At 49.3% G+C, this 24,763-nt stretch overlaps 1 protein-coding gene across 1 annotated transcript in view; it reads right to left on the bottom strand.

The window, feature by feature from the left end:
- Dnai1 (dynein axonemal intermediate chain 1) overlaps positions 1 to 24,763 on the bottom strand; it is a 66,828-nt gene that overhangs the window by 6,761 nt on the left and 35,304 nt on the right. Inside the window, exons 10-16 of the mRNA XM_028779107.1 lie at positions 21,427 to 21,511; positions 17,093 to 17,210; positions 16,742 to 16,785; positions 6,250 to 6,497; positions 1,614 to 1,703; positions 1,415 to 1,499; positions 784 to 863 (exon numbers count right to left, since the gene is read on the bottom strand). Coding sequence (XP_028634940.1) covers positions 784 to 863; positions 1,415 to 1,499; positions 1,614 to 1,703; positions 6,250 to 6,497; positions 16,742 to 16,785; positions 17,093 to 17,210; positions 21,427 to 21,511 — 750 coding nt within the window. The remainder of the gene's footprint in view (positions 1 to 783; positions 864 to 1,414; positions 1,500 to 1,613; positions 1,704 to 6,249; positions 6,498 to 16,741; positions 16,786 to 17,092; positions 17,211 to 21,426; positions 21,512 to 24,763) is intronic.

Below are 24,763 nucleotides of genomic sequence, written 5' to 3'. Positions count from 1 at the left end.
CCAGCAGCTATGCACCTCGATTCAGAGATCAAACTGCTTGATACCTGGCCTTCAAAGCCCAGCTCAAGTTCAGATCTCGTCCAGGAAGTCAGCCCAGAATGTCCTAGCTCCCCCAAGTCCCTAGCCCCATGTCTGCCTCTTAGGAAAGGGGGAAAGAGACTGGTTCAAGTCACTCTCTAGATTCTCCGGCACTTTTTTCTGATTGTAGTCCCTCTTCCTGAAACCCAGTCAGACCAAGACATGCATTCTTGGGCTGGTGAGATAGCTCGGCTGGTAAAGGTACCTGTTGCTAAGCCTGATGACCCGAGTTTAACCCTTGAAAAAAGCCTACAAGCTCTATCTGCTCATGTACATGTATGTGTTGTGGCATGTATGTGTCCCCACACACCACCATTAAATAAATAAATATTTAAAAATATTTGAATCAGGGAAGCCTCTCTTCTGAGCCTGCAGAATGGCCCAGTGGCTAGAGGTGCTTGCCACCAAGCCTGAAGATCTGAGTTAGAGCCCCAGCAACTCCATGAAGTTGTCCTTTGACCTCCACAGACACAGTGTGACATGAGTGTGTCCATACACCTAACACACACACACACACATCAATTTTTAAAACTTTTTAAAAATGCATTCTTTCCTCCCCCCCTGCCCGACCCACAAAAGGTGTGCAGGACAGTGAACACTAGATATCATCAGATTAGGATTTGTTGAGGACTACTATAACCTCCCTGGGTGCTTAGGTCCAAGTGGCCCCGTGAGGAGCTGACAGGGCAGGCAGTGCTGCCTCACCTTGTAGATTTTCCCCTCTTCTGTGCCCACTAGGAACATGTAGTCGATCTCTTTGTGGAAGTCAAAGGCAGTGCCACAGCCTTGGAAGAAGAGGGGACAGACTTAGGCTGGTTCTCAGAGGGAGCCTCCCACCCATCTCAGTGCTGGACAAACAGAACTGGGCTGCTGTGAGGGCTGGGCTCAGGCCAGGAAAACAGAAACTGGACCTCGGGCTTGCTTGCCCTAGGCTGTTAGGACGCTGCAGACAGGAATGGAGGTCTGGGTAAACAAGGCAGGAATTGAGTTAAACAGGGTCGGGGTCATGGTAAACAGGGATGGGGGTCTGCAAACAGGGACATGGTCTGTGCAAACAGGGCTAGAGTCTGCATAAACAGGGTAGGAGTTGAGTAAACAGGGACAGGATCTGGGTAAACAGGGCTTAGATCTGCATAAACAGGAATGGATCTGCATAGCAGCACCTGATTAGCATAAACTAGAGCAGGGTCTGCCTGGATAGAGATGTGCGGATGGTCAAGGGCTCAGCCCCTAGGACTGGGCTTGCCTGTCTCCAGAATTGCCACAGTTACTGATCCTGGGGTGCTGGGGCTGAAAGGCCTTGTCAGGTTGGGGGTGTGAAGAGTGGGGCTCTTACCTACAGTGTCCAACTGTCCCTCAGTGATTTCTGTAGTGCTGCCTTCAAACTTCAGCTTGATAACATCGATGTGAACCAGCTCGCTCTGTAGGCAGAGGGATGGAGAGATGAAGGACTGGATTAGTTCAGTAGCTTTTTGCCGTTTAGCTCCTCCCACTTCCCACTCACCACTCCATAACTCTTTCTGGGAAACAGGTACCTTGACGAGGGTCCATGACACAATCCTGCCATCGGATGACACAGAAAAGAAGTTAAGGTTGTGGTCCATGTCATCCTTCTGCCATTTGACCTGAAACATCCCAAGCCACAGTTTTGGAACTTTGTTAGGGTGTTTGTTGAGCTATGGCTGTAGATGGGGCTCTCCATGTACCACCCGGGGCTCAGGTGAAAGTTCTGGGAGCCCATTTCCCAGAGCTCCATAATGAGACCTTCCAATCTCATTTCATCCTGCTCTGTTTCCACCCTGGGGCCACCATAGCAGTCAGACAGCATTGCCCTAAGGTGCAGTTTTGGCAGGAGGTACTCAATTTCTCCCTGGGTTGGGTTCTAGCAGTCTAGTCGTGGGAAGAAGTTCTTGTTCTGGGTTCAATTTCCCCACACAGCTACAGCCTGGAAAGGTCAGAGCCCCACAACTAGCCCTTTCACTTATAAAATGGAAGCCATGATAACATAGGCATATTGTGAAAAGTAAATGATATATATATATAAAATCTTTAGAACACTGCACATTGTGTCACAAAAAATAGTAGCTAATGGGGCCAGGTATGATGATAAATACTTCAGCCTGATGGCATCTGTGAAACTCATAGCTTTCAGAAGACAGGGACAGGAGGATCGTGAGTTCTAGACCAGCCTGGACTAAATAGCAAGATCCTGCCTCAAAACCAAACAAAACCTCTAGCTAGTTAACATCCTTATTATTAACATCATCCTAGGAAGCTGGCTGCACGCTACTGTGGGCCTGTTCCCTGCTTAATGAGAGGTGTGTGAGGGAGGGGAGTCAATCCCCTCTTCTGGGCTGGGCCTTTCCCTTGAAAGTCTCCTTTGCTCCCACCTTCAAACCCGCACTAGCTCCTGCTCCCAGAATCTTGCTCCCAAATCCCAGATTTGAGCTGCGTTTCTCCATCTGCAAATCCGGGTTAATTACCCTGCCCCACCCGTCTTCTCAGGGCTGGAAGCAAACATATGGGAAAGTGTTTTGGAGACAGAGCTGTTGTCTTATGAAGATGACACGCTTGAGGCTCAAGTTTCTGTTGCCAGATGTGGAGGCTTGGCCAAGCCAAGTCCTTGAGAAAGCTGGGGTGGGGCTGGGTGCCCAGAGCTTTCCATCCTCTGACTCCCTCCAGACCCCCCATGCTGGGACCCCTGTCCGGTCTCCTCCCTCTGTCACAAGCTGAGGTCCAGAGAGGGAGGCCAAGAACCTAGGCCTGTTGCCTGTAACTGCTGTTGCCTGTAACCACAGCTGTCACTGTGGCTGTTGGGGAGGAGAGTGGTTGCAGGGTGGTGGGGAGAGAAGGAATTGTCTCTCTCCATCCAGTCCCTAGGCCTGGTGAATCTGATTGGAGCTGCTGCGGGAGGCTGAGTCCTGCCTGGGCTTGTCTGGGTAGAGGGTTCTTTTGTGCTTTCACTGGGAGGCCAGAACTTTGCAGAGGCTGTAAGGCATAATAAGGATGGATCTGGAGACTACTTCCCCTTCTGTGCAAACATGGTCCCTTTAAAGGGGGGAGGGGACAAAGGTGTCAAAGGCCAGGCTGTAAAAGGCGCAGGGGAGCTGCAAAGGGAAGTGTTTAATGAGCAGACACCAGCACTCATGGAAATTGTATTTCACACCCCACTTAGCAGCCGCATGCCCGGTGTGTGTGTGTGTGTGTGTGTGTGTGTGTGTGTGTGTATGTGTGTTTGATCCTAGACAGTGGAGGTGAGAGGGTAGGAATAAAGCTGAGAGAGAAGGTTTACCAACAATGTCCCAAGAACCAGGGAGGACTCAGGGAGCAGTGGGGAGCACTGCACTAGTTCTTCCCCTTGGGCCTCATTTTATTAGGATAGAGCACCCAGTCTCTGCTTATACTTTCTTCCTGTTGCCTTTCTAGAACTTTTTAGAACTGTTGTGGTCACAGATTGTTGCTGGTTAAGGAGAGCCTGATCTTGGGCACCCTTGTGGGCCACCTGGGGAAGGAGCCTATGCTATATAGAAGGACATGAGCCATTTTAGAACCCTGGATCTACAGCCTTCCATGGTTTCCCATGGCCAGCATGACAGACTCTTCCCAGCCTGGCATCTGAAGTCCAGATGCACAGGGCACAGTCCCTTTAAGAAGGACCGAGGTCCTTAGGGCTTGGACGTCCCATTGAACCCTCTCGTCTTGTCTTAAAGCTCTAGGCTCTTAATAGCACACTGCCGGAGCTATCCCTCTGCCTTTCCTATTGACCTCTGGACAACATGTTCCTCCTTGTCATTTCCCACATTTATTGATGTCCCACAGGGCACCCAAACTCAGGCAACATGGTGCTTCCCTTTTCCCATGTCTATTTGATGTCCCTGTCCCAACAGCTCTCCATCCTATGTCCACATGCCCATCTCCACTGCCTCTGCCCTTTCTCAGCCTTCAAAAACTCACATGCTGTAGCAGAGGGTCTTTCTAAAATACCATAATGGCTGTTACACTCCTACCCAAATCCTCAGATAATTAGGCTATAACTTTCAAACTGTGCTCATAGGATGTCTTAGGAGACCTGATAAGGCACCACAGGAGGCGGCAGAAGTACAACAGGGACCCTTAAGTAAGCAAGGCCCTAACTTCACCAGAACAGCTCTGCTCCCATCTCTTTTGATATAGTGTAGTTTTGTATTAACCTCTGACTTGCAATGCCCGAACTAAGCATTCTCCCAACCGGGTGCCTGTCCTTTCCTTGGGTCTTCCCCCTCCTCCCTTTTACACTTGCTGTGCAGCTCCCAGTGGGCCACTCTGCTTGAAGTCCTTTATTATTGAGCAGTGACTCCTTTTGTCACAGTGACATCCTGTAAAATCCAGACCAGGAGCCGGGCAGTGGTGGCATACATCAGGACTCAGGAAACAGAGGCAGGCAGATCTCTGAGTTTGAGGCCAGCCTGGTCTACAGAGCAAGTTCCAGGACAGCCAGGGCTGTGCATAGAGTCCCTGTCTCAAAAATTAAAACAAAATGAAATCTAGGTCAGAGGTTACTTCCTCTGGAACAGTAGTAGTTCTTAGTTTTCCTAATGTAGTGACCCTCATGTAGTGGTGACCCCCCCCAACCATAAAATTAATTTTCTTGCCACTTTTTAACTATAATTTTGCTACCGTGACGAATAGTAATGCAAATATTTTTGGAGATAAAGATTTGTCAAACTGAAACCCACAGGTTGAGAAACATTGCTCTAGCAATCCCTGGCCTCCGGCCTTTAGTCCCCACCCAGGATAATGCTTCCCTCTGTGTACACTTATACTTTAGCACTTAGCAGTGTGCCCGGCCCTGGTCAGCCTGTGGCTGTGGTTGTCTCACACCAAGAACTCAAAAGGTGAGGCCCTTAAGCTTGAACAGCAACCAGGAGAGCAACCAGGAGCTAATGAATTGATGTGGAATGGAGGCGCTGAGGGGAAGTGAGTGGATGACTGCAGACGGGTCCTTCCTAGATTATGTGCCATGACTGCCTGACTGGACGGACGAGCAGGTAAACGGCGGTGCTCTCCACGAGTCTCCACCCTGCAGTTTGATTTAGAGAGCACGGCAGAGTATGAAGAGGGCACTGCTCTGGACCTTTTCTACCATCCTGGGCTTGAGGAGGGAGATCAGGTCAACCAGGGGCAATTCACAGTTGGCCTTGGGCTATCCAGGCTGGCAGAGCAGAGTCAGGCCTCTAAAGCCTTTGGTGACGTTGTCTTAATATCTAGAGAGTTCCATGTGCCTGAAGGTAATGAGTTGGAGGTGGACTCTTGGATGTGCGGAACCTCTGGGCCCCACATAGTAGAAAGTGAGATAGGAGGGCATGTAACCCAGGACTTGCCTTTCTGACACCATCTGCCCTAGGCCCTGGGTAGGAGCTGAAGCTGAGAGGTCACCACGTCCCCGGCCTGGGAAGTCCACTCTCTGCTCAGGCTTATCTGGAGCTCATGTCCAGTGCGTAAGGCAAAAGACAGGGCCAGAAGAGGTGGGCCCAAAGCTCCTGCCTGAAGGTTGTCAGAGCACAAGGACACAGGACAAGACAGCCCTAAGAACTGCCTGATGAACCCAGAGCTTTGGGGCAACTTGGGGCAGAAATCCAACTTTAGACTCTCTCAGACCTGCCCGTGAGAGTAGTACACAGCTTAAAGAGGCGGGCACCTGTGGGACACCATGGGATGGATGACCTGAAGCCTGTCTAGAGAAGACGGCGCTACAAGAGGCTCAAGAACAGACTGTCTCCCAGACTCCTCAACATCATCCAGAGCGTATTCGACAAGCAGTGCTATTCCTATCTGGGAATATCCCCAAATCTTTCTCAGGTGACAGAGGAGGGTCCCTGTGGGGTCCAGGAACCTTATAGATAAGGATCTGAACCAGAGGTCCAGGAGTCGTCCAGCTATGACCACTGAAGTACTGGTGGCACTGGTGAGTCTTGGCAGACAGCTAGGGTCTCCCTGATGGAGCTTATGGGCAGAAGGCTCCAGCTCGTGAAGAAAACTCTTGACTCCTAAGTCTCCCCTTTGCTCATATCCAGCTCCCGGGCCTCATATGCAGCACTTTCCCAGCCCCTTGTTTGTCCTTTTCTCCTCCCCAAGGTCCCTCCTTCATGGCTCCTGAGCCCACATGCTCTCCCCACCAGGTCCCAGGCTGACCTGCCATACAGGGTCCGTGTGCTTGCCAGACTTGGAGGTGTTGCGGAAGCAGGGCTGTGAGTGGGGCTTCTTGAGGTTGTAGATGGCCACATTGCCATCATAGTAGCCCACGACCACCAGGTAGGGGTGGTCCACATGGATGTCCAGACACATGATGCCACTGTCACTGCTGAACATGTACTCAGGAAAGCTGGGGTTCTTCAGGCTGTAGAGCAGCAGCATGCCCCGGCCCTGCTTCATGAAGTCATCTACCCAGGGAAGACAGCAGGGTTGCAGCTGAGGGGCCATCTGTCCTGCCAGGGGAGCCCCCTTGCCTGTGCCCCAGCAGGTGAGTAGGGTCTCCTTCTCTGTAAAGTTCCTGGACCTTACATGGACCCTCCTCTGTCACCTGGCTGGGCCTGTGAGAGAGTGGGGGATGCCTCTCTGGCCCTTTATCCTCTGACTATGAAATGGAAGTGTAAATTTGACCCTGCCTTCTGATGGCCAGATCCAACATCTGGTAAAGGTGACTAGGCCAGCCTGAGCTACACTCACTCTCTGTTCTCTCTGGGGCACAGAACAAGGGGATGTAAGCTCAGACAGTTGTTATTTTAAGAATGTGAGTGGATTTGGGGAGGTATGGTACCCTCTGCAGGGATTTAGATACTTAGGGTAGAGGCAGGCTGCAGTACAATGTATACCTGAATGCCCATGTTCTTCACAAAATCCTCAGCCAAGGACAGGAATTAAGCTTGAATTAGTGAGCTATTGTCTAACCAGACCTGGTTAGACAATGTAGCCCTGTAATCCCATCCTCTCAGGGGCTGAGACAGGAGGATTGCAGGTTCAAGGCCAGCCTGAGAATTTAGTTTAGACCCTGTCTCAAAAATTAAAGAAGAAAAAAGAAAGGAGAAGGAAGAATGAAGAAGGAGAAAGAGGAGGGAAAAGGAAGAGAAGGGAAGGAGGAAAAGAAGGAAGGAAGAGGAAGATAAAAGGAGGGAGGGAGAGGGGATAGGAGAAAGAAGAAAAAGAGGAATAGAAGAAGGAGAAGAGGCTGGGGAGGATGAAGACTAGAAGGAAGGGGAAGAGGAGGAGGAAGGAAGAGGGGGAGGAGGGAGAGGAGGAAGAATAGAAGGAGGGAGAGGAGAAGGAAGAAGAGGAGGAGGACGATGAAGGGGGGGAGGAGGACACAAAGCCCAGGTTTCAGTCTCCAGCACAAAACAACAATGGCATGCTCTTGTCTGTGGTCAGTCCATGGCAATCACCTGGAAGCATCTCCTCGTGATTTTACCCCACAGTTCCCCAAAGCAGCTGTGCCAGGACTCTCAGCAGATCTCCAATATCTGGAAGTCTCTAGCCAAACAGTTCCACTCAACCCACTCAGCCCAAATGCAGATCTTGGTGTTCAACCATGGAATGCTCGGTAAAGGTCTTCCCGTCCACTCCATGTTGTTCCCTCCATTCATAGTGACTATTCTGACACACAACCATTGAGCAGCATGTAGACCTGGCCCTCATGTCCACTTCTCTTGCTGCCAGTCCAGACCTCTCAGTCTTCCCAAGCTCAAATCTTGGAGCCAGAGCTGGAACTGTAGCAGGCAAACCAGCACATCTTGTGCATCCTATCCCTGGGCAGCCTTTGGCCTTTTCACTTCCCCTGATCTGGGTTTCCTCTTCTAGCCTAATGGCTGCAGACCCTGCCATGTCCACAAAGTAGCCAGTTCTGAGGTGTACAGTGGTGTGGGGGAAGCTGGGAAAGCAAGGCCAACCTGACTAATGTGGGTGGGTCATTTCTCCCTGTCTTAGTTCTAAAATCTCCCATGGCCCTTGGACTCATGGCATGACCTCCAGCTACTACCATGTACACTCCAGTTATTGCCACTCCAGAGATTCTGCAAAGACCAGGCCTATGGAAAAGCCCACCTTCCTTCGCAGAGACTAATCCTCACGAGTTCTGAGGCTCTGCTCAGGAACCCTCTGTGGGTCCCCTGCATGCATGCAAGGAGGAGCTGCATTGATGGTGGAAATTTCTAGGATCCATCCTGAGCCATGAAGGAGGGTACTGTGGCTCAGTTGTTGTTTTGGTTTGGTTTTGGTTTTTCAAGACAGAGTTTCTCTGTATAGCCCTGGTTGGTCTGGAACTCACTCTGTAGACTAGGCTGGCCTCAAACTCAGAAATCCGCCTGCCTCTGCTTCCTGAGTGCTGGTATTAAAAGTGTGTACTACTACTGCCCAGTAGCACTGTAGTTTAGGAAGAAAAGTGTTTCTGTCCTAGGGAAAGTGAGCTTGGGAGCCAAAAATCCTTCTGTAACTGGGCCCCAGACCTTAGCACATCTGACTCCATGATGGAAGTAACATTCAGGCCATAAAGCACAGAGACAACTAAGTCAGCACAGAGACAGCACCACCAGCCAAAATGAAAGCAAAAAATCCACAGTTCTGGGAAAGACTCTAATGTGGTTCTGCTTCTGGCTAACTGTTCTTGTAACTGAAGTATGTCAGCCTAGAATATGGTTTTTGTGCTTTTAAAAGGTCAACCTGGGAAAGGCTACATTGGGATCCTGAACACCCAGAGCAGTGGCTGGCTAACAAAGTCTTTCTATTGGCTTAAACCCAAGTCTGAGCAGCCTTCTCTGGTGGATATCCCACAACACCCTGAGGCCAAAGCCACAGTAGGGGGGTCTGCCTGGGTGGGGAGGAGCTGGCAGTACCTCCATTGTAAGCCCCACAGGTTAATTCTCCAGGGGAAGAGATCTAAAGCTGCCCAGGGCCATTGCTACTCAGAAGGGGTGAGACTGGTCACCCCAGCTCCCTTTGTTCATCAAGCAGACCCTGAGACCCTACCTGTCTCTCCACCTCCCACCTTTTTGCTCCTAGTTCACCCTGCAAGGTCAGAGACAGCCATCGCTGGGCTTTCCAGATGGCTTGGCCAGAGGGGAGCCACTGGGGCTTCTGATTCCAATCTGTCTTTCACAGTAGCCAAGACTGACAAAGAGTAAGAGATGGCCAGCAAGAGGAAGAATGAGAGACTGAAACGATGGTTGGTGATGCTCAGTGCTATGTGCTGGGCCTAGCCCCTTGATCGGCAGTGCTGATGACTGACTTTCCCTAGGCAAAGCCCTGGCTCCTGTAGACATGCATAGTGCTTACGACAAGGGAAGCCAGGAAGGGAGGGTAGGGAGCCCCAGGCTGCTTAGTAACTCTGATTGGAGGACAATTCTGATTTATTTGCGGAACTTCTGGTACTAGAAGCCTGAATTATGGCCTCCTAACTTTATAGATGGAGCAAGCGAGTCTCAGAGAGGAGAAACAGTCTCCTTGCATGCATGATGCTCACCACACAGTGTCCTTTCAATAGATGAAATTCTTTTTCTCTGTCATTCTGGTCTCTTAGACTATTTTCATTTGTTTGTTTGTTCGTTTGTTTGCTTGTTTGCATGTGTGTGTGCATCTGTGTATGTGTGTATATGCACTTACATGCATGTGGTAGTCAGAGGATAATTTGTAGAAGTCATTTCTCTCCTTCTACTTTGGGGTCCAGGGATCAAGCTTAGTCTGTCAGGCTTGGCAGCAAGCACCTTCACCTGCTCAGCCATCTCTCCAGCCCTGGTCATTTGGTCTTTACATGGACGTGGACAGAGGAAGGGACAGAGACACCCCTTACAGTATAGTGGTTACTGGCAAAGCCAATCCAAGCTTCCAGGCTCCAGACTATACAGTGTGGAAGGCACAGGGCAGTCGGGCACGATATAGGGAATGGTCATGCAGAGAAGCAGAGGTCAGGAATAAGACTCACAAAAGGCACACACTCGGATGGTCACATGTATGCAGGGCACATGCGTGCGGGGCATGGGCTTCAGTCACACTTTATCCACTGGCTTTAGTGATCTCTGTTACTTGCAAGGAAAAGAGTCCTCTATAATATGAGGCATAGCTCCTCGTCCAGGTTAGAGTATATGTTTTGTGACTTTAGTTCAAGGCCCTCTTTGTCAAAATACACCAGGAGAGCAAAGAAAAATGTCATCGGACTAGGGTTTCCTCTTGACCTTTGTGAACTCCTCATTCCTGACCTCGGGGGCCCGCTGAGATCTCATGATTCTACTTAAAAGGGACACCTAGTGTGGCATCACAGCCTCAATCCCCAACAACACCATATGACATCATCTTATCTTCTAGAAATCCTTATAAATGATAATATTATTAATCAAACCACCAATGGTCCTCATGTGACATCATCTGTTAGTGTCATACTGACTAACCATCCAAATATCCTGGCATGAGATCACCAGCCAGGACACCAGAAACCCGATGATGTAACTGCTCAGCCACCTAGCATTCCCAGGTCACCAGTAGTCCCAGGATGGCTTTAGGGTCATAAAGTGCCTCTATTGCCAATTGGATCTTAGTCCCTGGGGTACTTTGTTCTTAATGCCACAAGAATCCATAGTTCCAATGACCCAGATGGGAGCCCCCTAGCTTTACCTTTGTATAACAAGACTCTAGTTTGGGGTCCATGAAGAAATTCTAGCGTCCTCTGGACTATAGTATTTCAGGAAGCACATGTGGCTGAGTACAACAGAAAGAGAAACAGGGAGGGGAAAGGCCCAGGAGTGAGAAAGCCTACTAGTGATAATCTCTGGGAATCCTTCCAGAACATTCATTTACAAGTGCTTCATCTTCTGAGGAAATGCTGTTCCCCACCATCAGTATAAAGAACAGAAAAAGATTAAGGTCAAATATGGAGCACATCTCAGCTTGTTCTTTCTGGTGACTGAGTTTGTTTCCTTTAAAGTCTACTCTACTGCATAATCACTACGGCCTTCCTGACTCAATGATCCACAAGGTTATGGGAGGATAATCAGTTCTTCTTGACAGAGCCTTAGCAGGTAGCTCTCCTAAAACCACCCATCTCAGGGAATGGGACAGAGGCAGAGAAGAAGGGAGGGAGGGAGGGAGGGAGGGAGGGAGGGAGGGAGAGAGAGAGAGAGAGAGAGAGAGAGAGAGAGAGAGAGAGAGAGAGAGACTCTTACTAGGGACTGAATCTAGGTAACTACTATACCATTGAGCCTAGTCTTCTGATTTTTCCTTTTGAAGCAGGAGTCTCACTAAGTGACCCTGGCTGGCCTTGAACTTATTCTGTAGCCCAGGTAGGCCATGTGCCTGCAATCCTTCTTCAGCCCCCAGAGCTGGGATTATATGTCTAGACCACTAGGCATGGCTTCATGTACATCTTACTTCTACCATAGAGCAAAGCTCTGCCTGTCCTCAGCTTCTGCTATGGGAGCCTTGGCAGTATACTATCCAATGAGCAAGACAGATCAATGTCTTCTTAACTGGAATTTATCACTGGAGGCCTCGGGCCCACAACTGCCAGCCCTGTCTGGTTCAGTTCTTGGTTATGAGGGGTGGGTACTGTAGAGCATTCTGGCTGCAGCGGAATTACTCAGGACTCAGGGAGAGCAAAGCAGGTGGAGGGCATGTTGGGGCACAAGGCTAAAGCTAGGTCAGCGGTCAGTAGGAGGTAGATGCCAACTGAAGAGACAGAGACACCATGCCAGCCTTGGCCGGCAGGCTTCTCTGTACTGTGGCATCCTAAACGAAGCCAGCCTAGGACTGGTTCCAAGGCAGCAGCTGTCTGATGACTCCCTTATTAAGTCATGCAAGAGGCACTTGGAGGGGGCATGGAGTAGGCAGAATAACGCCCCCCCACAAATGTCCACATCCTAATCCCTGGAGCCTATAAATATGTCACTTTGTATGGCAAAAGGGACTTTGCAGATGTGATTAAGTTAAAGACCTTGAGATGGGGAGATTATCTTGGATTACCCGGGTGGATTTGATGTAATCGTAAGAGTTCTTATAAGGGAAAGAAGGAGGCAAGCGAGTCAGAGACTCAGATGTGACGCCAGAGACCGATGTCAGGATGATGCGGTTGCTGGCTGGAAGATGGCCACAAGCCATGGAATGCAGGCAGCCACTAGGAGCTGGAAACAGAAAAAGAAACAGGTGCTCCCTGGGGGGCCTCCAGAGGGAACACAGCCCTGCTGACACCTGATTTTAACTCTGTGTAATCCATCTTGAGATTCTGGCCTCCAGAACTCAGGAGAAATGTGTTACTTAAGCCATTGTGTTTGTGGTCGCTCGCTGCTGCAGCAACAGGAGGCAAACGTCAGAGACCTTCAGAGATGGGAGGCCCAAACTCTAATTTTAGGACTCAGAACGATCAAGCTTTTTCTCCTGGGGTGATACAGATGCCATTCTGGAGTCAGGGGAATGGCCACAGTGACACAACAGAGAAGCTCTCTCTCCCTTTCCTACTGCTGGCTTTGGACTCCAGGAGCAGAAATGCCCCCTTGTGTTGGGATATCCACAATTTCCATAGGCAGGGGACCAGCCCAAGGCTGGCTGGGAAAAGGGTCTTGATCCCGGAGGTTCCAAACCTCAGGCATGGCCAGATACATCAGAGCTAGGCTGGCTTGGCTCTCAGCGTAGTTTCCCAAGCAGCCGTGTCGGGATGGGAGCTGTACTTAAATCGTGTGGGAATGAGAGCGAGGCCTCGGAGACAGAATACATCAAGTGGGACATTTAATTTGATTTAGGGAAAATGAGGCAAACATTTGAGAACCTAAATAACTAACCAGTAATTAAACTAACAACGGAATGCCCTTGCATGCCACCCGGCAAGCAGAGTGGCCTTTATGGACTGTATTTACAAAGAGACTTGACAACATAATTAGTCCTGTAAATTTTGCGCAGCCCGCAGCTAAGGAGTGATGGATTTTGTGTGTGGAGGATGAACAGGGAGAAATGAGGTGGATGAATTTCCATTTTCAGTGAATGAAATTAACACTGCTTAATTAGTGAAGCCAACAAGTAAATGGTCGGGAAAGATTTAAACTCTTACGAGTGTATCTCTGGCCTGGGCAAGTTCAAGGGCCAGAGCAGGAATGAGTTTAGTGCTCAGAATTAGGGCTGCTGTTGGCCTCATTTGAGGTGCTGCCCCAGAGAAAAGCTGGGCTGAAGGACAGCTGGCTCCTTGGCCCTTCCAATATGGGGCCTGTTAGGAAGCTTCTTGCCCCATCTCCTATGGGATAGCCTTGGAAGTACATGGGGTTTCTAGAACCTGCTCTGCCTTCCCTGACTGACAGACCGTGAGAAGTCTCCATTTCCCTGCTCTGCGCTGGCTAATGAGCTGGAATGGACCCTTCAGTATCACAGGCTGCCGTGGTCACATCCCAGCTGTGCCAAGACCATCTCCTCCTGAACTGAATCCTTTTGTCTCCCAATACCCCTCCACCTTCGTTCACCTGCTCAGCCTCTTCCGCTCATGTGCTGGGAATATGGAGCCTGACCTGGGGCACCCACATCTCTGTGCTTCAGGCAGCTGGTACCAGAAGCTGTAGTGGGAAGGCAGGTGTAGATTTGCTGGTTCTCCTTTTTCTCTTCTTTTTTGCGGGGAGGGGAGGGAAGAATTGAGACAGGGTTTCTATGTGTAGCCCTGGCTGTCCTAGAACTCTCTCTCTCTCTCTTTCTGTAGACCAGGCTGGCCTTAAACTCACAGAGATCTGTCTCCTTCTGGCTCCCAAGTTCTGGCGTTAAAGGTATGCACCACCACATCTGGCTTCCTTTTCTCTTCTTGCTCTGTATCTAAAGCCAGGACACTGTGTCCGAAGGATGTGACATGTCCCAAATATATATCCCTTTCCTGCCTGTGCTGGATAGTTTTATATCAATGAGACATAAACTAAAGTCATCTGAGAGGAGAGAACCTCAACTAAGAAAATGTCTCCATAAGAAAGGGCTGTGGGCCAGCCTGTAGGGCATTTCCTTAATTAGTGATGGATAAGGAGGGCCCTGCCCATTGTAAGTGGTGTCATCCTTGGGCTGGTGGTCCTGGATTCTATAAGAAAGCAGGCAAGCCATGATGAGAAAGCCAGTAAACAGCACCCCTCCATGGAGTCTGCATCAGCTCCTGTCTCCAGGTTCCTGCCCTGTGTGAGTTCCTGTCCTGATTTCCTTTGATGATGAACAGTGCTGTGGAAACATGAGCCAAATGAACCCTTTCCTCCCCGAGTTGCTTTGGTTCTGGTTCTGACATCAATAGTAACCCTAACTAAGACACTAGCTAAGTTTTCTGTGGCTGAGTCCCAGAATAAAAATCTAGGAATTTTAGGGGAAAGAAAGCTTTAGAGGCCTGGACTGTGCCTGCTGGGATCAAACTCAGCAGTAAAGCTGAATTCTCATTCAGCATTTCTCTTCTGGCAATTTTTTTTTCTCCCTGTGGGTTTGGTTCTGGGAACTTCCAAACACTGTGATGGAAGCTGGTGAGACCAACTGTTCCTCCCAATGACCCTGTCCACAACCAGGGCGCTGTCTCAGTCTGCACTTCTCCTTCCATGGAGCATGTGTCTAAGAACATGTCCCAGGTGACCACAGGAGCCAGTGCTCTCCTGGCCCTGCTCAGGCCTGAAGCTGGCACTGGAATAGATGGTCATTTGAAAGCTGGCCAGTAACTCCTGTGCTGGTGACACCAGTTCAGAACTCTGCCCCAGCCACTGGCTTCTGTTGAGATTTCCCATCTCCCCTGCTGTCCTCAGGCCCTCTGAGGGGTCTGCAGGGAAGTCAGGAGACAGAACAAGAAGGCAGCAATGATTGGCCTGAGTGTGTAAATGTCCCTGCAGCACACAGGGCTCCTCTCTCACGCACGCCTCCTGACGGCCGAGATGGAGGAGACAAGGGCACTGAGAAGCGACCCTCCAGTGGGAGGTCTGTAGCTGCCTGTGGGTACCATCAGGGCTGTGCCTCCAAAGACCAAGGAAAGACAAAGAAATATTTCCTGGGTGAATGCTTGCCCAGAGGAGGCCAGTGAGCCAGCCAACTTGAGGCCATTCCCTCATGGAAGGAATCACCTTTTTCTGACTAAGGACACCTAGCATGAATGGCCTCCACATGACCTTGCTTCTAACCCTGCCTAGAAGATGGCCTGCAATGGGTGGAGTTTCTCCTCCCACCTTCTGCAGAGGCTCCCACACACTCACCTCAGTCTCAAGCAGAGAGCCTGGGCCTCACATGAGGGTCCACACCCACTCCTGGGAGGGCCTACCCAACCCTCAGGCTCTGTTCCAGGCCCAGTAGCTGCAGCGCCGGGGGTGGGGGGGATGTTCTAATTCCCTGCCAGAGGGGGAGGGTGCTTCCCATTTGGCAGCATCCCACCTTCAGGAGTAGGGACACAAAGCAGGCATTTAGGGCATCCTCAAAGGCAGCTCAGACCACAGAACTGGGAGCAGCTCCAAGGTTTCCTCCCTGAGAGGAATGACAAACACCAACTCCTCCAGACCCCCTCCCCCTGGATCCCTACCCTGGTCAAAGAACTGATGGGCCATCTAAGAGGCAGTGACCAGGAACTTGTGTGCCTGCCAGCCAGCAGCAGCTTGAAGAACGGAAGGGCTTTTCTGTTCACAGAAGTGAATCCTCCCAGCCAGAGAACAAGCTGTTAGCATTAGGGCGCTGTGCCTGGCTCGCTGTGTAGGGCCCTTCCCATTAGGAAAAGGGACTATCCAGCACAGTGGTGGGTGCTTCTGCTTGGCCCAAATAATAGGAAGGAACAGCAAATGGCATGGACAGTTATCAGCCTGTGCTGCCTCCCACCTGGAGCATGCCTCGGCCGGGCCGGGGACACGGGTAACTGTGCTCTCCAGTGGCTCAGGAATAGAAGAATAAACTTCAAACACTCACCTTTCTTCACCCTACACTGCCTCAGGCCTGGTCAGGAAGGCCAGATGAGGAAGCAAGGAGAGGGCCTCCATCCCACTCTCCAGAGTGGCTAAGGTCTTTCCATCTCTCCTTAGCACACCTGTGCCAGCTCTCCCAGCTCCCAGCCTCAGGCCTGTAATCCCTTCCTATACAGGACATGTCCTTGCCCTTCCAGAGTTTTTTCAGTGGTTTCCTTCTTGAAATGACTTACCATGTCCTCTGAGGGATGACCCAGCCACATTGTTCCTGCCTGCAGACCTGGCCTTTGATGGCCCCTCTGCTGCAAAGCTTTCCCCTTCATTCTTTGAGGTTCAGTTAGCATTTTCAGTTGCATTCTTTTAACCAGCATTAATTCCCCATATGAAAGTGGGGCTTCCCATTAGACTAGTGGTTCTCAATCTGTGGGTCATGACCCCCTCTGAGTGTCCAATGATCCTTTTATAGGGGTGACCTAAGACCATTGGTAAATACAACATTTATATTACAATTTATAACATTAGCAAAATTACGGTTATAAATTAGCAACAGAAATAATTTTATGGTTAGTGGTCACCACACATGAGGACCCGTAATAAGGGATGGTAGCATTAGGAAGGTTGAGAACCACACCCTTAGACTGTGAGCTCTCTCAGAGGGCCAGTGACTCCATCCTGCTCATCTTTGGATTTCTCACATCTGGAAAAAGCTCAGAACAGACTAGGAACCTAGTGTCTGATATTTGCAACAAACAAACAAATGAATAGGTAGATAGATCACTTACAGGAGCCATGTCCCACTGCAAAAAGATCCTTGTACTTTGGATTCCTGCAAAAGAAATATGAATATGAACTCAATGACACTGGAAATGGACATGGCCTCCCCATGGTCATGAGCTTTCCCACGGGCACTGGTGACTAACTACTCTGCAGACATCCACTGTCTAGCCTAGACTCCTACCATGGTAGACATTAGATGATCCTGCAACCCAATAATGACTCAGGTCCTATTTTTCCCCTACTATGTCCCATGTCACACTCAAGATATAAAGTGGAATAGAAGAGTCTTATGGCTCAAGATTTGTCATGAAGTGGGTGCTCTAAGGCACTAGTTTTGCTGCAATTTCTGAACTCACCAGCAGAGGGCGGTGACGGACAGGCGCTTGGCTTTGTCATTTTGAAACTTCCAGAGAGGCAGCAGCGTACCCTCCTGGTCCCTGTATTCATCAGCAGGATCCTCATAGTACTTAAAATCTTAAACGCAAATAGACACAGTCAGCCAGGGTCTGCCACTTTGTAGCAAATCGATACCTCTTTGGGAAATACAATGATCCTCTTTGTGTTTGGGGCTGTAAAGAATAGTAGTACCTATCTCAAAGGACTATTATGAGAATTCAGGTTGAGTTTAATATATGCAAAGTGTCTAGAAAAATGCCAGACAGATACGTTCTCTCTGTATATTAGTTGTTGGCGCAGAGACTTCAGTAAAGCATCCATATGTGTGTGCACAGAATCCCAGGCCGCATCCCTCATCTTTGTGAGCTTTCTCAGTGCTTCAGAAGCTTGGATCAGATCAAGGGTTCAGCTGCCAGAGGCTGATTAATAGTTCTATTCATTCTGCATCCAAGATCCCTAAAATACAGCCCGACTTTATACTCACTGTCAAGCTTCACTGTAATAGACTGCCTGGACACTCCTCCATGAGTTCCCAACACTCAACTTCATCAGTAAAGCTGTCTCTGTCTTCCATTTCTGCTTGGTCAGCCAGAAGCGTCACCTTTCCATTTACCTAAACTAGGAAGCTGGGGAATCCTTGGCTGATCTCTTTCTACCTTGTCTTATATTTTCCTCCTGTCTTTTTAAATCCTTTTTGAAACCCATAGCTACTATGTACCTAAGTTAAGATCCCCACATCCATCACCCGGCTATCATATTCTTCAGCTGGTCTCCCTGGCTCCTCCCATAACTCTCTGTGAGTCTACACTCTTCAGGGCTAGCAGTGCAAGAATAAACTATCCCTTCACACATCTTCCTTGTACCACTAAAACTTCTCAATGGCCTTCCTTAAACAAGGTTAGCTGGTCAGATCAAGGCTCCTGGCCATCACCTCACCCCCACCCCGTCCTTCCTGACCAGCTATCGGCGTGCTTCCATGCTAGATCCTTGTGCTTTTCCATGTCTAGAATACCTTGCCCTGCTTGGCTGATTCCCACTTATTCTTTATCTGAGTCAACGTCTTCCCCTTCCATAGGGCCTTCATTTTCATTTATTTTCTTTGAGAATGAAGGCTCATTTGCAAGTGTTGCTTATCAGCTCTGTCAAGAGAGAGTTGCTGGGGAGTGTAACCTAATTTGAAGTGCATGTGGAGAGGGAGAGAGGGAGAGAGGGAGGGGAAGGAGGAGGAGAAGAGAAGGAAGAGAGGGAGAGAGGGAGAGGGAGGAAAGATGAAGGGAGAGTGGAGGGGGAGAGGGAGAGGGAGAAACTGAGAGTGTGTATTTGTGCGTGGTAGCTAAAAGGCCTGTAACCTACTATCATCACATTACCCAAACTGGACTGGAGCAACTGGGCTCAAGTGATCCTCCAACCTCAGCCTTCTAAGTACCTAGTACTACAGGTATGCACATATTTTTTTCACTACATAGCTCAGGCTGGCCTAGAGCTCGTGGCAATCCTTCTGTCTCAGCCACCTGAATATGGCTTTTTTGAGTAGACTTAATTTCTTGGTTCTTCCAGTCCTCCCTCTCCTCTACTGAGACATATCAGTCTTTTTGCCTGACTTTCGTGCCACACAGGTCCCAGAGACCAGAACATATGTTATATCCATCCCTCTGTCTCCAGTGCACGGGACAGGAACAACCGCAGAGCAGAGACCCAAAGTCCTTTCAAAGAATTCAAAAAAATAAAGCAACATTCAGGAAATAGTTCTGTCCTCTTTCTGCCAGGATGGCCAACTAGAAGGAACTCTAATTCTACATAGTCTGAGACACACTCAGTCATTGTCTGGTCCCTCTCACAGTGCCACATACCTTGAGGTACAATCAAACCTCCAAACTGTCTTAAAAAAAAAACAACAGAGTGGTCAGAAAGGCGTGAGCCTTGATCACATCAAGATTCCTAAGGCTGAGGGAACTTTGAAATCCCTCATTTTAGTGTGGGGGTTAATCGGTAACACTTCTTTATTTTTATTTCTTTTTTCATGATTACACTTTCCCAAAGGGAAAACACGGTGCAATTAAAAGAATCAAAGTTCAGTGCATTTTTATGTGACTGTGTTCTTATAAATGAAAGTGGTTCACAAGGCCAATTTCTCCATGGATGTTAATCAGGTTTGCAGCCCTGTGGTGGGCCACTTGCAGAGGCTGGGTCTCAGGGAGGGGAGCCGTGTGACTGACAGATCCTTCCACAGCTGCTGTGCACTTTGACAGCTTTGAAAAGCACTCAAGGTCGTTTTCCAGCCTGAATGATAACGAGGGGGCTTGTTTAGGCTGCTGGTCTTGGCAGCCTTAGTTTTTGTGTCCCATGAGTGGGCAATGAGCATCAAGTCACCAAGAAGGCCCGAGGCTGTCAGCAAAGGAGCCCAGCCAGCAACATGGCCTTGCCAACTCCTGGGAGGCAGCTGCTCCACATAAATGCACAGCCTCTTAGGGAAATACAAGCCACTCGGGAATAGGCCGCTCACACCACGGGAAGGGCTCTTTGTCCTTGGCACTGTCAGACACACCAGAATTCCCAGGCCCTCAGCATTGAAGAATTACTGAATCCGTTTCTATCTTCACCTCCTTGCTAGCTAGTCACTAGGATAGATCTACTGAGTGTGCTCCTTTGAGATGCCTCCTCCAGCTCAGTGGCTCTGTAGGCTAGTGATGAAGTGCTTATCAACAGACCTACCAAGAAGTCTGAGCTCCAGTTTTGGCTCCACCCCACATACCTCCCACTGGCTGTGATTTCGTGATTTTGTTAAAGTAGCAGCATATTAGGTTGGGTTTCTCATCTGTAAAATGGGGATAATAACGTTATTCATGTCATAGTAGAGCTGCTCGGAAAACAGAATGCTGTGACCAAATGTACAGCACAGAGCCGGGCACACAGGCCTTTCCCAGTGAGCTCTGGTGCCTGGTCTCCTGCTATTACAACTCTCCCTTTGTTCCATCTCTTATGCTACAGTCTGACCAGGCACAGAGAAGTCTGTTCCACCCCATACCTTTACTTCTGTTCCTCAACTCTGCCCGGTCACAGCCTCGCCGGGCTCCACTCTCACTGGGTGTTGCTCTGCCTAGCTCATGCCGGGTCCTCTCAACTGCCTGTGGAGAAGGCCCCAGCTGCCTCTTCAGTCTGAATCCCCACCATTACCCAACAGCTTCTGTTCGCATCCTCTGCTCCTTTCTCTGAAGAATCAATTCCTACTCATTCTTGCCACCAAGTGACTGCTCATGCCACCGTCTGCTGAGAAACCCTCCCCTGCACCTTCCACAGACCCCACTTAACCCGACACACCTAGTCCAGTACTCCCTAAGCCCTCCAAGGCCTTTCCCATGCATTGTCTGTTTCTTCTTTTCTCTTTCTCCTTCTTCTTCTTCTTTCTCTTCTTCTTTCTTCTCTTTATTCTTTTTCCTTCTCCTTTGCCTCTTCTTCCTCCTCTCTTTTTTTTTTTTTTTTGAGACAGGTTTCTTTGTGTCACCCTGACTGTCCTGGAACTAGCACTGTAAATCAGGCTAGCCTCAGAATCACAGAGATTGGTCTGCCTCTGCCTCCCGAGTGCTGGGACTGAAGGTGTGCCCCACCACCGCCTTGCTATTTTTCTCTCCTTCTGGGGCCCCAGAGCAGTTCTTCTCCTGTGAAGTCTAGTGTCAGCATCTCCAAGCCAACTGAGTGGAGACAGGGGCACCAGCTCAAGACCTAAATCTGGCTTCTCTTTGCTACTCACTAGTCAGGCAGCTTTTGCCTCTGCTGCTCATATGCGAAGTCAGAGTAATCGTTTCTGCTCTGTTGCTCCCCAGGACTGTTGGGAAGGTGGCATTAGATTACTATTCCGCAGCCCATTCTGGCCACCTGTCAGCTTGTATCACTGTGCCCGCTGTTTACACACCACCATTCATGGTGGGCTTGCAAAGGTCTTCAGTGACATTCAGAGGAGGAAGGAAGGTGGTTGCTTTTGTTTTGTTGTTTTGTCTTTATTTCCCCTTTTACTATAGGACTTACTATAGTGGAACACTCAAGCACTAGTCTTTGGTAAAGAATTTTAACTACTAGTTCCTGGACTGGCAAGTTGGCTCAGCAGTTAAGAGCATTTGCAAAGGATGTGTGGGTTTGGTTCTCAGTACCTGTAAGGCAACTCACAGGTGTCTGCAACACCAGTTCCAGGAGTTCTCCGCCCTCTTCTGGCCTGAGGGGGCATGGCACATACGCACAGAAGATTCAGACAAAAAGGAGCACATCTAAAAATAACAAAAACTATCCCCTTAAGTCTTACCTTGAGCGACATCATCATATGTATTTTGGTTGACCATTCGCTCCACGATTTTAGCAGCTTGTGTCACTTTGGTGATATCATCACTCTATGGAATACAGAAGCCCTCCTTAGTCCCTGGCAAGGTCTAGCTGTGAGCCAAAACCCAGATTTGCAAATGGTTCAGCAACGCAACCCTATGGTTATCCCAGATGGCTCAGAAATGGCTCACAGTCAAATTTACCTGGTGTCAAACACACCACATAGTAGGAGCCCTTTCCTTGAAGGTGTACAAGGATCAAAGCAGACATATCTGGTCCCTGGATAAAGTTACCTCTCACTCTTCCATCTGGAGTTTGGGAAAAAGCATCTCTCTGAGCTCAAGAAAAGGCATTGAACAGAATCCATGAATCGAGGGTGGGGGGGCAGAACCCTCATGAACCTGTTAGAGGCTTTTCGGTGGGGATGGGAGGGGGAACACAGAGGCTTTCTCAAATCAGGGAATGACAGATTCCCACATAAGGCCTCAGAGATCTTCCAGCCTAAACTCCTCTAGTCTCAGGCTCAGGCGCTCACAGATGCCCAGATGGGGAGAGATGAGCTGTACATGGAATATAAGACAGAACTGAGCCTGCTAACCTAGTGCCCTTCTTAGACCACAGACAAAGCAGCAAGTTCTACCCTGGAAAATGACCCCTGAGTAAAGAAGCAGCCTCCATAAATGTGTAAAGTAAGCCACTTGGCAGGCTCTCAGAGAAGCAAGAGATTTGGGGCTGGCAAGAAAGGCACAGAGAGAGGCTGGAGAGATGGTTCCGCACTTAAGAGCACTGATTGCTTTTGCAGAGGACTGGAGTTCCGTTCCCAGCACACATTCTGGGTGGCAGACAATAGCCTGACTCCAGCTCCAGAGGAATCTGTGAACTCAGGACTCCAAGGGCACCACACTCATGTGCACATAACCCCTCCCCACCATATACATGTAATTTAAAATAATCAGCATAGACCTTTAAAAAAAAAGTACAAAGAGTTTGGGGTGAGTGGCTGGATAGAACAAGCTAAGTAGGCATCCAAAGGGTGGTCAGGGGTTGGACATAAGGCTCCTGAAGATTGGCAGTCCTGGGAGAGACCATGTTGGGCTGTGACTAATAGACTAGGTTCTAGGGCTGGCAAGGTTGCTCAAGGGGTAGAACCCAAAGATCTGAGTTCGTCCTCTGGTGGAAGGAGAGAATTGACTCCCACAGATTGTCTTCAGACTTCCACACATGCTGTGGCTCGGGTGAGACATTCCTCCCACAAATTAAATAAATAAAATCTAATTTAAAGGTTTCAAAAGAGACTAGGTTCTAGATCACACAGTTGTGTATGAATTTCTTTCCTAGTGCACTAAGTAGGGAGGAGTTACTTTGATTCTCTGAGCCGTTGTCCTTGTGACAGAGTGAGGATGGATGGACAGCATCTCCCTGAGAGACCTCTCTGGGGAGTATGTTGTTACATACATGCTGATTCAACTCTCTTCCTGTGGCAGCGCAGTCAGAAGAAGCACAGCTGAGCGGTAGAGACTCACACATTGGCATCTAGGAAATGGCTCTTTGAGGGCCCTTCAACACACTCCAGACTGACTCTATTTACCACAAGAACCTGGGCAAGGAGGAGTTGTAATGGAGTGCTCAGATCCCTCTATTCCCAGATGCTTCCCCCACTTCTTGACCCAAAGCACAATCCCCTCCTTTTATAGGTCCCGGGCAAGCCCTACATGAGGCAATGCTTGTTGTGGACAGATAGCCAGTTAACTGACTCCACTTCCCTGGCTGGTTACCTACAGTCTGAACTCTTTCCTCTGGCCACAGGGAGCTACATACCTGAAGAAAACCCCTCTGATGTACCTCGTTTCCCCCACCTCAACATTTCCTTCTCATCCAAGCTCCGCCAGCTTTGGAGTGGCACATTACTGACAGTAATAATGCTGGTGCTGTGTGTTCTCATTACTGTGGGTTTATTCAACAACCTTGCAAAGTATGATGTCATTTAGATGGCTTTACACTTGGGGCAGTGGGGGCTTCAGTAAGCTCCAGCTCATATTATCAAAGCCAGGCTCAGTCTGACTTCAGTGTCCATGTCCTGTCTGCACAGGACCCTTGATGTGCTCAGAGGAAAGAGTTCAGTGGGTTGCTGCCTCCATTATTCTAGAAGCTGTGCTACTGTAGTGGCCACATCTCTTTATGGGTTCTGACTGAACTGCAGCTTCTGATACCATTTCCTTATGCATGCCAAATCTTTAGACTACACAAGCTTGCATTCATTTCTGTGTATTCAGCCAAGTCAGCAAAGAGCCTGGGACCTAGGTCTATTATTGGAGACCTTCTCGGAAGGTGCTATGAACTTACTTTCTTCTGTCCCTCCCCTCACCTGAGATTTTTACCAACCTAAACAGACATGTCTTTGAGGAAACGGTGCTCCTCTGCTCAGGTTCTAGGCCTGGGCAGAGGAGAAAGGCGCTGCCACTCTCCTGTTCTACAGACAGTCCAGCTTACTACCGGGGATTCCCAGCTAGGGCTGACCTCCACTGGGGAGAGGGTTCTTAGCAGGTGCTCACTGGGAAAGAGGGTCAGAACCTGCCTGTATCTCTGCTTTCTACACAGGAAAGCTGGAAGATACTGTGACAGGAGATGTTGTACATCAACTTTAGGCCCCAGATCACCTTTTAGTCTCAGCCACATAGTGTCCTCCTGGTTTCTGGGTCTTAGTGATTCTAGTTGGGGTTTCTGCCATTATGGGTTCCAGCAGACCCAAGAGCCTAAACCCTGACAGATATTCACATTGGCCCTAACCGAGGCCAGAGCCGCCTCTGAAGTCCCTGTCATCTGAGGAATGATGCAAGGGACCCAAGGATCCTCACATAGTCCTCAAGGTAGGGGCTCTATCCCATCCTGGGACTGAGGTTCTCACCAGGTCCACGATCACTTAGTACATAGCAATTCAAAACAAAACAACAAAGAAACCCTGACTATTAAGTCAAAGCAAGGGACCCCAGACCTCCCTTCAAATGTGATATTAGGATCATGGAACAGAACTAAAAGGAAGAGGGCACACCTAACATAAAGAAAATAGACATTCTTTTAAGTTGGATTTTGGTAAGGGTGGAGAGGAACAGAGCCACTTCCTGCGAGGTGCCCTGGGCGCTCTCCAAAGTGCTGAAACCATCCCCTAGTTTCTTGTGACACTCTTCCAAGGCAGGTCCCACCTACAGGTTCTCCACTCTGGGGCTCCATCTCCTGACCCAGATTTCTCTCTGCTGCTGGAACAGATGAGGTTCTCCAGCGTCTCCTGTGGTGATCTCCCCCATGTCATCATTCTGTGGTTG

This window comes from Grammomys surdaster, unplaced genomic scaffold (assembly GCF_004785775.1).
Source record: "Grammomys surdaster isolate TR1022 unplaced genomic scaffold, NIH_TR_1.0 344, whole genome shotgun sequence".
NCBI lineage: Eukaryota > Metazoa > Chordata > Mammalia > Rodentia > Muridae > Grammomys > Grammomys surdaster.
This window is presented reverse-complemented; position numbering and strand designations above follow the sequence as displayed.